Genomic DNA, 11,549 nt, shown 5'->3' with positions numbered 1-11,549 from the left:
CATTTTATTAAGCGCTTACTATGTGCAAAGCACTGTACTAAGCGCTGGGGAGGTGACAAGGTGTCAGTTCCCTCCTCTGTAAGATGGGGATGAAGACTGTGAGCCCCCCCGTGGGACAACCTGATCAGTTTGTAACCTCCCCAGCGCTTAGAACAGTGCTCTGCACATAGTAAGCGCTTAACAAATGCCATTATGAATTGTCAGCTGTGTGACCTTGGGTAAGTCACTTCACTTCTCCGGGCCTCAGTTCCCTCCTCTGTAAAATGGGGATGAAGACTGTGAGCCCCCCCCCGTGGGACAACCTGATCAATCAGTCAATCAATCGTATTTACTGAGCGCTTACTGTGTGCAGAGCACTGTACTAAGCGCTTGGGAAGTCCAAGTTGGCAACATATAGAGACAGTCCCTACTCAACAGTGGGCTCACAGTCTAGAAGGGGGAGACAGAGAACAAAACCAAACATACTAACAGAATAAAATAAATAGAATAGATATGTACAAGTAAAATAAATACATAAATAAATAGAGTAATAAATATGTACAAACATATATATCCCCCCAGCGCTTAGAACAGTGCTTGGCACGCAGTAAGCGCTTAACAAATACCATCATGGTTATTGTTATTTTTAGGCCGGCTGGTGGGCGCGTCACTTGTTGCCGGGCAGATCCTCCTGACGCAGGTTAGCAGGCCGGGGCGGGACGGGACCGGTCAGAGTGGCGTCTAGTAGGGAGCCATGCAGACCTCCGGGGATGTCAGCACCGGGGTGAGCCGGGACCCCAGGATCATATCTCTTGGTGGGGGGGGACACGTGGGGGGATTATTATAATAATTATTATTATTATCATTATAATGTTGGTGTCTGTTAATTCATTCAATCGTATTTATTGAGCTCCTACTGTGTGCAGAGCACTGGACTAAGCGCTTGGGAAGCAGAAGTTGGCAACATGGAATAATAATTATTATTATCATTATAATGTTGGTGTCTGTTAATTCATTCAATCGTATTTATTGAGTGCCTACTGTGTGCAGAGCACTGCACTAAGCGCTTGGGAAGCACAAGTTGGCAACATGGAATAATAATTATTATCATCATTATAATGTTGGCGTCTGTTAATTCATTCAATCGTATTTATTGAGCGCTTACTGTGTGCATAGCACTGGACTAAGCGCTTGGGAAGCACAAGTTGGCAACGTGGAATAATAATTATTATCATCATTATAATGTTGGTGTCTGTTAATTCATTCAATCGTATTTATTGAGCGCCTGCTGTGTGCAGAGCACTGGACTAAGCGCTTGGGAAGCACAAGTTGGCAACATGGAATAATAATAATTATTATCATTATAATGTTGGTGTCTGTTAATTCATTCAATCGTATTTATTGAGCGCTTACTGTGTGCAGAGCACTGGACTAAGCGCTTGGGAAGCACAGGCTGGCAACATGGAATAATTATTATTATTATCATTATAATGTTGGTGTCTGTTAATTCATTCAATCGTATTTATTGAGCGCTTACTGTGTGCAGAGCACTGGACTAAGCGCTGGGGAAGCACAGGTTGGCAACATATGGAACGGTCCCTATAAGCGCTTACTATGTGCCAAGCACTGTTCTAAACGCTGGGGGAGATACAGGGTCAAGTTGGCAACATATAGAGACGGTCCTTATAATAATAATAATAATAATAATGGTGTTTGTTAAGCGCTTACTATGTGCAAAGCACTGTTCTAAGCGCTGGGGTAGATACAAGGTGATCAGGTTGTCCCACGGGGGGCTCACAGTCTTCATCCCCATTTTACAGATGAGGGAACTGAGTTGTTCTAAGCACTGGGGGTTGATACAGGGTCATCCCCATTTAACTGTGGGGCTCACAGTCTCAATCCCTGGGGGGACGAGGCGGGGGGATATTTTTTTGATGGCATTTATTATGCGCTTACTATATGCAAAGCACTGTTCTAAACTCTGGGGAGGTTACTAACTGATCAGGTTGCCCCATGGGGGGGCTCACAGTCTTAATCCCCATTTTACAGACGAGGTCACTGAGGCCCAGAGAAGTGAAGTGACTTGCCCAAAGTCCCACAGCTGACAGTTGGCGGAGCTGGGATTGGAACCCATGACCGCTGACTCCAAAGCCCGGGCTCTTTCCACTGAGCCTCGCTGCTTCTCTAATAATAGAGAATTATTATTATTATTACTATAATGTTGGTATTTGTTAAGCACCTACTATGTGCCAAGCACTGTTCTAAGTGCTGGGAGCGATACAGGGTCATCCCCATTTAAGTGTGGGGCTCACAGTCTCAATCCCTGGCGGGGGCGGCCGGGAAATTATAATAATAATAATTATTATTACTATAATGTTGGTATTTGTTAAGCGCCTACTATGTGCCAAGCACTGTTCTAAGCGCTGGGGGCGATACGGGATCATTCCCATTTAACTGTGGGGCTCACAGTCTCAATCCCTGGGGGGACGAGGGGGGATTATGATAATAATAATTATTGTTACTATAATGTTGGTATTTGTTAGGCGCTTACTATGTGCCAAGCACTGCTCTAAGCGCTGGGTGTGATACAGGGTCATCCCCATTTAAGTGTGGGGCTCACAGTCTCAGTCCCTGGGGGGACGAGGGGGGGATTATGATAATAATTATTATTATTACTATAATGTTGGTATTTGTTAGGCGCTTACTATGTGCCAAGCACTGTTCTCTTTGCTGGGGGTGATACGGGGTCATCCCCATTTAACTGTGGGGCTCACAGTTTCAATCCCTGGGGGGACGAGGGGGGATTATGATAATAATAATTATTATTATTACTATAACGTTGGTATTTGTTAGGCGCTTACTATGTGCCAAGCAGTGTTCTAAGCGCTGGGGGCGATACGGGGTCATCCCCATTTAACTGTGGGGCTCACAGTCTCAATCCCTGGGGGGACGAGTAATAATAATTATTATTACTATAATGTTGGTATTTGTTAGGCGCTTACTATGTGCCCAGCACTGTTCTAAGCGCTGGAGGGGATACAGGGTCATCCCCATTGAACTGTGGGACTCCCACTCTCAGTCCCCATTTAACAGATGAGGGAACTGAGGCCCAGAGAAGTGACTGGCCCAAGGTCACACAGCTGACAAGTGGGGGAGTCGGGATTAGAACCCACCACCTCTAACTCCCCAGCCCGGGCTCTTCCCACTGAGCCACTTCTCTGTCTCTTGGGGGGATGGGACTCGGCCCTGGGAGCGGGGGAAGCGACTCCCGGCAGCTTTCGCTTTCACTTCCCCGGCAGGCGGGAATTTACTCTTTATGATGATGGTATTTGGTCAGCGCTTACTCTGTGCCAAGCACTGGTCTAAGCACTAGGGTAGATAAAAGGTCCTCAGGTCCTTGTAGTAATAATAAGAATGATAATGAGGTACGAATAGTAATAGTAATAACGGTGTTTAAGTGCTTAGTATGTGCCAAGCACTGTTCTAAATGCTGGGGGAGAGACAAGGTCATCGGTTGTCCCACACGGGGCTCGTAGTCTTCATGCCCATTTCACAGATAAGGAAGCTGAGGCCCAGCGAAGTGGCTTGCCCAGGCTCACGCAGCAAACAAGAGGTGGAGGCGGGATTAGAACCCACGTCCTCTGTCTCCCAAGCCCCAGCTCTTGCCACTAAGCCATTATGCTTCAGTTTGAGGGGGAGGTCCCGGGGGGGTGTTCCCGGGGGAGAAGGCCCACCGGAGGGTCGGACTCCCTCTCTGTCTTCAGTCGATAGCATTTATTGAGCACTTACCATGTGCAGAGCACTGTACTAAGCGCTTGGGAGAGTACAGTATAACAATCAGCAGACCCGTTCCCAATTATCTGGGTTTTCCAATCCCTGCTCTGACTCCTCCCTTAAACCACAGTGACAGTCAATCAAGCAATTACTGAGCGATTACTGTGTGTAAAGCACTGCACTAAGCGCTTGGGGGAGTACACTGTAGTAGACAACTCCCCTCCCTCCCCCATGGGCACCTGTTTGCACCTATACGTGCCCCACGAACTTTTTCCCCAAGAACAGAGTCAGGCCACCCCTGTCTTGCCACAATCCAGCACCTGAAAGTCCCCCTGTCCCCTGCAAGGAAGAAGTAAGCGGTTAAATTCGTTATTTATATTAATATCTGTTTTCCCCCCTAGATGGTAAAGTTTTTTTAATGATATTTAAGTGCTTATTGTATGTCAGGCACTGTACCGAGCGCTGGGGTAGATACACGCTAATCAGGTTGGACACAGTCCCTGTCCCACATGGGGTTAACATCAGCATCATCATCAATCGTATTTATTGAGCGCTTACTATGTGCAGAGCACTGTACTAAGCGCTTGGGAAGTACAAATTGGCAACACATAGAGACAGTCCCTACCCGACAGTGGGCTCACAGTCTAAAAGGGGGAGACAGAGAACAAAACCAAACATACTAACAAAATAAAATAAATAGAATAGATATGTACAAATAAAATAAATAAATAAATAAATAGAGTAATAAATATGTACAAACATGGGTGTTAACAGTCTTAATTCCCATTTTACACAAGAGGGAACTGAGGCGCAGAAAAGTTAAGTAATAATAATGATGGTATTTGTTAAGCGCTTACTCTGTGCCAAGCATTGTTCTAAGCACTGAGGTAGATTCGGGGTAATCAGGTTGTCCCACGGGGGGCTCACAGTCTCATTTTACAGATGAGGCAACAGGCACAGAGAAGTGAAGTGATTTGCCCAAGATCACACAGCAGACAAGTGCAGAGGTGGGATTAGAACCCAGGACTTTCTGACTCCAAGGCCCCGCTAGGCCTTATGGGCAGGGTATGTATGCGCTGATTTGGTTGTATTGTAATCTCTCAAGCGCTTAATGCAGTGCTCTGCGCATAGTAAGCCCTCAGTAAACACCATAATTTGAAATCCTCGACAACTCTGTTATGTTGTACTCTCCCAAGTGCTCATTACAGTGCTTGGCACCACAGGAAGCACTCAATAAATACCACTGGTGGTGGTGGACCGACCCCCCTCCAACTAAGCCATTAGGGGCTCAGCCAGTAGAGGAGGGCAGTGGGAGAGGGGAACTCCCCAGGTCCCTTGAGCAAGCCACTTCATTTCTCTGTGCCTCAGTTCCCTCATCTGTAAAATGGGGATGAAGGCTGTGGGACAACCTGATTACCTTGTAGCTACCACAGCGCTTAGCAAATAGTAAGGGTTTAACAAATACCATGGTCATCATCGTCAGGTCTGAGGGCTAGGAGCAGGGGGTAGGGGTTTCTGGTTTTTGGGGGGTGATGGGTTGGAAACAACAGGTGGGTGGGTGGGAAAACTCCTGGATTAAACGACCCCCTCTCTCTCCCCAGACGACCATCATGGCGGTGGAGTTCGACGGGGGGGTCGTGGTAGGCTCGGACTCCAGGGTCTCGGCCGGGTAAGTCCTCCGTCTGGATCGGGTCCCTCTGGGAGAAGGGGGGAGATTTGGGGAGGGGGAAAAAACGGGAATACAGGGAAAGGGAGAAGCAGCATGGCCTAGAATAATAATAATAATAATGGCATTTGTTAAGCGCTTACTATGTGCAAGCACTGTTCTGAGTGCTGGGGAGGTTACAAGGTGATCAGGTTGTCCCACGGGGGGCTCACAGTCTTCATCCCCATTTGACAGATGAGGTAACTGAGGCCCAGAGAAGTTGACTTGCCCAAAGTCACACAGCTGACAACTGGCGGAGCCGGGATTTGAACCCACGACCTCTGACTCCAAATAATAATAATGATGATGGCATTTGTTAAGCGCTTACTATGTGCAAAGCACTGTTCTAAGCGCTGGGGGTGGGGATACAATGTGATCAGGTTGTCCCACGTGGGGCTCACAGTTAATCCCCATTTTACAGATGAGGTAACTGAGGCTCAGAGAAGTTAAGTGATTTGCCCAAGGTCACACAGCAGACATGTGGTGGAGCTGGAATTCGAACCCAAAACCTCTGACTCCAAAGCCCGGGCTCTTTCCACTGAGACTCCAAAGCCCGTGTTCGTTCCATTAGAGCCATGAAGATAGTGCATGGACTAGGAGTCAGAAGTATCTGGGTTCTGGGTTATATTCTGGGTTATGTTGCCAACTTGGACTTCCCAAGCACTTAGTACAGTGCTCTGCACACAGTAAGCGCTCAATAAATATGATTGATTGATTCTAATACCGCTCCACCACCTGTCTCCTGTGTGACCTTGGCAAATAATAATAATAATAATCATGATGGTACTTGTTAAGCGCTTACTGTGTGCCAAGCACTATTCTACTAAACCACACTGCTTCTTCACTTCACTGTGCCTCAGTCACCTCATCTGTAAAATGGAGATTATCATCATCATCATCAATAGTATTTATTGAGCGCTTACTATGTGCAGAGCACTGTACTAAGCGCTTGGGAAGTACAAATTGGCAACATATAGAGACAGTCCCTACCCAACAGTGGGCTCACAGTCTAAAACGGGGGGACAGAGAACAAAACCAAACATACTAACAAAATAAAATAAATAGAATAGATATGTACAAGTAGAATAAATAAATAAATAAATAAATAGAGTAATAAATAAATAGAGTAATAAATAAATAAATAGAGTAATAACCTGATTACCTTCCAGCTACCCCAGCGCTTAGTAAATTAAGATTAAGATTGTGAGCCCCACATGGGACAGGGACTGTGCCCAACAACAAAAAAAACCACCGTGGCTTTCTGGAAAGAGCCCGGGCTTGGGCGTCAGAGGTCATGGGTTCTAATCCCCACTCCGCCACTTGTCTGCTGTGTGACCTTGGGCAAGCTACTTAACTTCTCTGGGCCTCAATCACCTCTTCTGTAAAATGAGGATTAAGGCTGTGAGCCCCATTTGGGACAACCTGATTATCTTGTGTCCACCCCAGAGCTTAGCACAGTGCTTGGCACATAGAAAGTGCTTAAAAAATACCATTATTATTATTATTTTAACCTTGTATCTACCCCCCCCCCCCCCTGCTTAGAATAGTGCTTGGCACATATTAGGCGCTTAACAAATACCATCATTATTATTAAAGAGCACGGCCTGGGAATCAGACGACCTGGGTTCTAAACCCGGCTCTGCCAATTGTTTGCTGTGTGACCTTGGGCAAGTCATTTCCCTGTGCCTCAGTTGTCCTGTCCTCCTTCCTACTTTGTGAGACAGGGACCGTGTCTAAACTTAACTTACATGGCACTATGCCAGCGCTCAGAACAGTATCTGACACGTAGTAAACCCTTAGCAAATACCATAAAAAAAATACAACTCTCGGCCCCCACGAAGCAAGTGGTTTAAAGAAATCATAGGAATCCTATCTCCCTCCCCTCTCACCCCGCCCTCCCCACCCCCAGAGAAGCAGGTGGCCTAGTGGCTAGACACGGCCCTGGGAGTCAGGAGGATCTGAGTTCTAATCCCGGCTCCGCCCCTGGTCTGCCGTGTGACCTTGGGAAAGTCACTTCATCATCATCAATCGTATTTATTGAGCGCTTACTGTGTGCAGAGCACTGTACTAAGCGCTTGGGAAGTACAAGTTGGCAGCGTATAGAGACGGTCCCTACCCGGCAGTGGGCTCACAGTCTAAAAGGGGGAGACAGAGAACAAAACCCCTTCCTTCCTCTCCCCCTCGTCCCCCTCTCCATCCCCCCCATCTTACCTCCTTCCCTTCCCCACAGCACCTGTATATATGTATATATGTTTGTACATATTTATTACTCTATTTATTTATTTTATTTGTACATTATTCTATTTATTTTATTTTGTTAGAATGTTTGGTTTTGTTCTCTGTCTCCCCCTTTTAGACTGTGAGCCCACTGTTGGGTAGGGACTGTCTCTATATGTTGCCAATTTGTACTTCCCAAGCGCTTAGTACAGTGCTCTACACATAGTAAGCGCTCAATAAATACGATTGATGAAAACCAAACATACTAACAAAATAAAATAAATAGAATAGATGTGTACAAGTAAAATAAATAAATAAATAGAGTAATAAATATGTATAAAACGTATATACATATATATATGTATATATACATATATATATATACAGTGTATATATGTATACATATATACACTTCACTTCTCTGGGCCTCAGTTACCTCACCTGTCAAATGGGGACTTAGACTGTGAATCTGACTGTGTCCAACCCGATTCGCTTGTATCGATCCCAGCGCTTGGTGTAGGGCCTGGTACCTAGTAAACGCTTAACAAATGACATTATTATTATTATTATTACACCAGGCAGGCGGTGGTCGGTCGGGTGTTTGACAAACTCGCTCGGCTGCACGACCACATCTACTGCGCCGTGGCCGGATCCTTGGCGGACGTGCAGGCCGTGTCCGACATGGCCGCCTATCACCTGGAGCTACACAGGTTCGAACTCCGTCCCTCCCTCTCCCTCTCCGAGGGCTTCCTGGGGTTGGGTCTCGGGGGTGGGGGTCCGCACAGGGGGACCCCGGTAATATCGGTCCCGCTCCCCGTCCCTTCAGCATGGAGCTGGAGAATTCCCCGCCGGTGGTTGCCGCTGCCAACGTGGTGAAGAACATAACTTACAAGTATCGAGAAGAGCTTTCCGCCAACATGCTGATAGCCGGGTGGGATTGCCAAAAAGGGGGACAGGTGAGAATCCCCACACTCAGACCACCCCCCCTCTTCCTCCTCCCAGGCTCCCAGTCCCACCCCTTGTCGTGTCTACCAGCCCTGTTAAATTGTACTCTCCCAGGAGCTCAGTATAGTGCTCTACATACAGTAGGCGCTCACTAAATCCCCTTGATCGATAGACAAAATCCTCCAGCCGCAAACTCACTGTGGGCCGGGAAACGTATCCACCAACATTGTGGTGTTGAGAAGCAGCGTGGCTTAGTGGAAAGAGCACGGGCTTGGGAGTCAGAGGACGTGGGTTCTAATCCCGCCTCTGCCACTTGTCTGCCCTGTGACCTTGGGCAAGCCACTTCACTTCTCTGGGCTTCAGTTACCTCACCGGCAAAATGGGGATTGAGACTGTGAGCCCCACGTGGGACAACCTGATGACCTTGTAACTACCCCAGCTCATGCTTGGCACATAGTAAGTGCTTACCAAATACCATAATTATCACTATTAGTCCCCTAAGTGCTTAGTACAGTGCTCTGCACACAGTAAGTGCTCAATAAATAGGATTGAATGAGAGTGTGAGAAGGAGTCTTCCCCATGATGCAGCAGTGGTAGTGGAGTTTATTGAGCTTCCACTGGGTACAGTACAGCTTGAGAAAGTGCAAACAAGAAGTGAGACGTTCCCTGCCCTCAAGAAGCTTGCAAAGAAACGTTGATCCCTTCTCTCCTCCTCCCCTACCCCAGAGTCTCGAGGTTCAGGTCAGACCCATGCCCCAATCAATCAATCAATCAATCAATCATATTTATTGAAGGCTTACTTTGTGCAGAGAACTGTACTAAGCACTTGGGAGAGTCCAATATAACAGAATTGGTATACAACTCTCAGAGTTGGTAACAAGAACCTTACAGTGTAGAGAGACACAAACATAAATAATTAAATTACAGATATGTACATAAGTTCCACAGGGCTGAGGGAGGGGTGAAGAAAGGGAACAAATATAAGTTCAAGGGTGACACAGAAGGAAGTGGGAGAAGAGGAAATGAAGGTTCAGACAGGGAAGGCTCCAATCACTCAATTAATTGTATTTATTGAGCACTTACAGTGTGCAGAGCACTGTACTAAGCGCTTGAGAGATATAACAATACACAGACACATTCCCTGCCCATAACGAGCTCACAGTCTAGAGATGGAGATAGACATGAATAGAAATAAATTATGGGTAGGTCCATAAGTGCTGTGGAACTGAGGGCGGGGGTGGAGAAAGAAGAGAGTATACAATCTCTCGACTGTAAGCTTGCTGTGGGCAGGGAACATAGTGTTTATTGTCGTATTGTCCTCTCCCAAGCCCTTAGTACAGTGCTCTGCATGCAGTAAGTGCTCAATAAATACGATGGAATGAATGTAAGGGAGCAACAGTCTCTCAACTGTAAGCTTGCTGTGGGCAGGGAACATGTAGGAGGACAGGCTGAAGCCAGGCCCCCAGGAGGAGAGAGAGCTTCGACTCCCGGGGTGGGGGCGGCCCTCAACCCCCCCCCCCCCCCCCCCCCACCAGGTATATGGGACCCTGGGGGGCATACTGACCCGCCAGCCCTTTGCCGTGGGTGGTTCTGGAAGCGTCTACATCTACGGCTACGTTGACGCGGCCTACAGACCTGACATGACCCCGGCTGAGTGCCGCCGTTTCACCACTGACGGTAACTGCCCCTTGGGGAAGGGTCCCCGGGGTCGGGGGGGCGGGCGTGGGAGTGGACCGACGGAGCGGGTCGGGGGCCGGAGAGCAGGGGGAACGTGCCGGTGGCTGGAGTCCTGACCCCTCGGCCCCCTCTCTGTCCATCAGCCATCGCTCTGGCCATGGGCCGGGATGCGGTCAGTGGCGGCGTTATCCATCTGGTCACCATCACAGCCTCGGGCGTGGAACATCAAGTCATCTCCGGCAAGGATCTGCCCCAGTTCTTTGATAAGTGATCCCCACCCCACCCCCGCCCCACCATCGACCTCCACTTTTTTCTCTTTTGTAATAAAAACGTTGCTCCCGGCCTCAGTGATTTCCCACTATTCAAACGAGGAGGAGGACTGTATTATAATAATTACGTTATTCAGCATTTCTGGTGTTACAGCCCAAGGGACTTTGGGGGCAGAGGGGAGACTGTTTGTGCATGCACTCACACACGCACTCTCGCTCTCTAATAATAATAATGGCATTTATTAAGTGCTTACTATGTGCAAAGCACTGATCTAAGCGCTGGGGAGGTTACAAGGTGATCGGGTTGTCCCACGGGGGGCTCACAATCTTCATCCCCATTTTACAGATGAGGTAACTGAGGCACAGAGAAGTTAAGTGACTTGCCCAAAGTCACACAGCTGACAATTGGTGGAGCTGGGATTTGAACCCATGACCTCTGACTCCAAAGCCGGTGATCTTTCCACTGAGCCATGCTCTAAGACTGTAAGCCCTATGCCGGACAGGGACTTTTTCCAATCTGACTTGCTTGTATCCCCGCCCAGGGCTTAGTAAAGTGCCTGGCACATAGTAGGCGCTTAACAAATACCATTATTATCATTATTATTATACGTATATACATAAAATTCTGCTGGCCGAGGGGAGAACCAAGTTTAGTTCCCACGACCCATTCCCCACTTCCAACCCCCCAACCTGGGCCCCAAATAAACCAACACAGGCAGGAGGAATAAAGTTTTTTCATTTCAATTTATCCACGGTTAAAATAAGAAAAATATCAAAGATCACAGCTACTGGATCACAGGTAAGTCCACCGGGAAAGAGCCAACCTTTAAAAAGTGGGGCTAGGGGCTGCGTTTATGCAGGAGTAAAACTTCTCCAAGTCAGTCGGGGGTCTCCCTGCCCCCTTCTACATTCCACCCCCACACTCCCCATAGATGTGGGGGTCACAAAAATGCAAGAAGGGTCATAATCCAGCCCAGCAGGGG

At 47.7% G+C, this 11,549-nt stretch overlaps 1 protein-coding gene across 1 annotated transcript; it reads left to right on the top strand.

The window, feature by feature from the left end:
* Positions 1–675: 675 nt before the first annotated feature.
* On the top strand, positions 676–10,657 carry PSMB9 (proteasome 20S subunit beta 9). The gene is made up of 6 exons (XM_038742247.1): positions 676–763; positions 5,355–5,422; positions 8,254–8,385; positions 8,502–8,631; positions 10,156–10,297; positions 10,441–10,657. The coding sequence occupies exons 1-6, from the start codon at positions 734–736 to the stop codon at positions 10,566–10,568; spliced, it is 630 nt and encodes a 209-aa protein (XP_038598175.1). The 5' UTR covers positions 676–733; the 3' UTR covers positions 10,569–10,657.
* Positions 10,658–11,549: the final 892 nt, after the last annotated feature.

This window comes from Tachyglossus aculeatus, unplaced genomic scaffold, assembly GCF_015852505.1.
Source record: "Tachyglossus aculeatus isolate mTacAcu1 unplaced genomic scaffold, mTacAcu1.pri scaffold_101_arrow_ctg1, whole genome shotgun sequence".
NCBI lineage: Eukaryota > Metazoa > Chordata > Mammalia > Monotremata > Tachyglossidae > Tachyglossus > Tachyglossus aculeatus.
This window is presented reverse-complemented; position numbering and strand designations above follow the sequence as displayed.

Coding starts and splice junctions, on each gene's coding strand:
- PSMB9 (XM_038742247.1), top strand. CDS start 734: ATGCAGACCTCCGGGGATGTCAGCACCGGG. Junction 8,632..10,155: donor ATTGCCAAAAAGGGGGACAG/GTGAGAATCCCC, acceptor CCCCCCCACCAG/GTATATGGGACCCTGGGGGG. Junction 10,298..10,440: donor CCGCCGTTTCACCACTGACG/GTAACTGCCCCT, acceptor TCTGTCCATCAG/CCATCGCTCTGGCCATGGGC.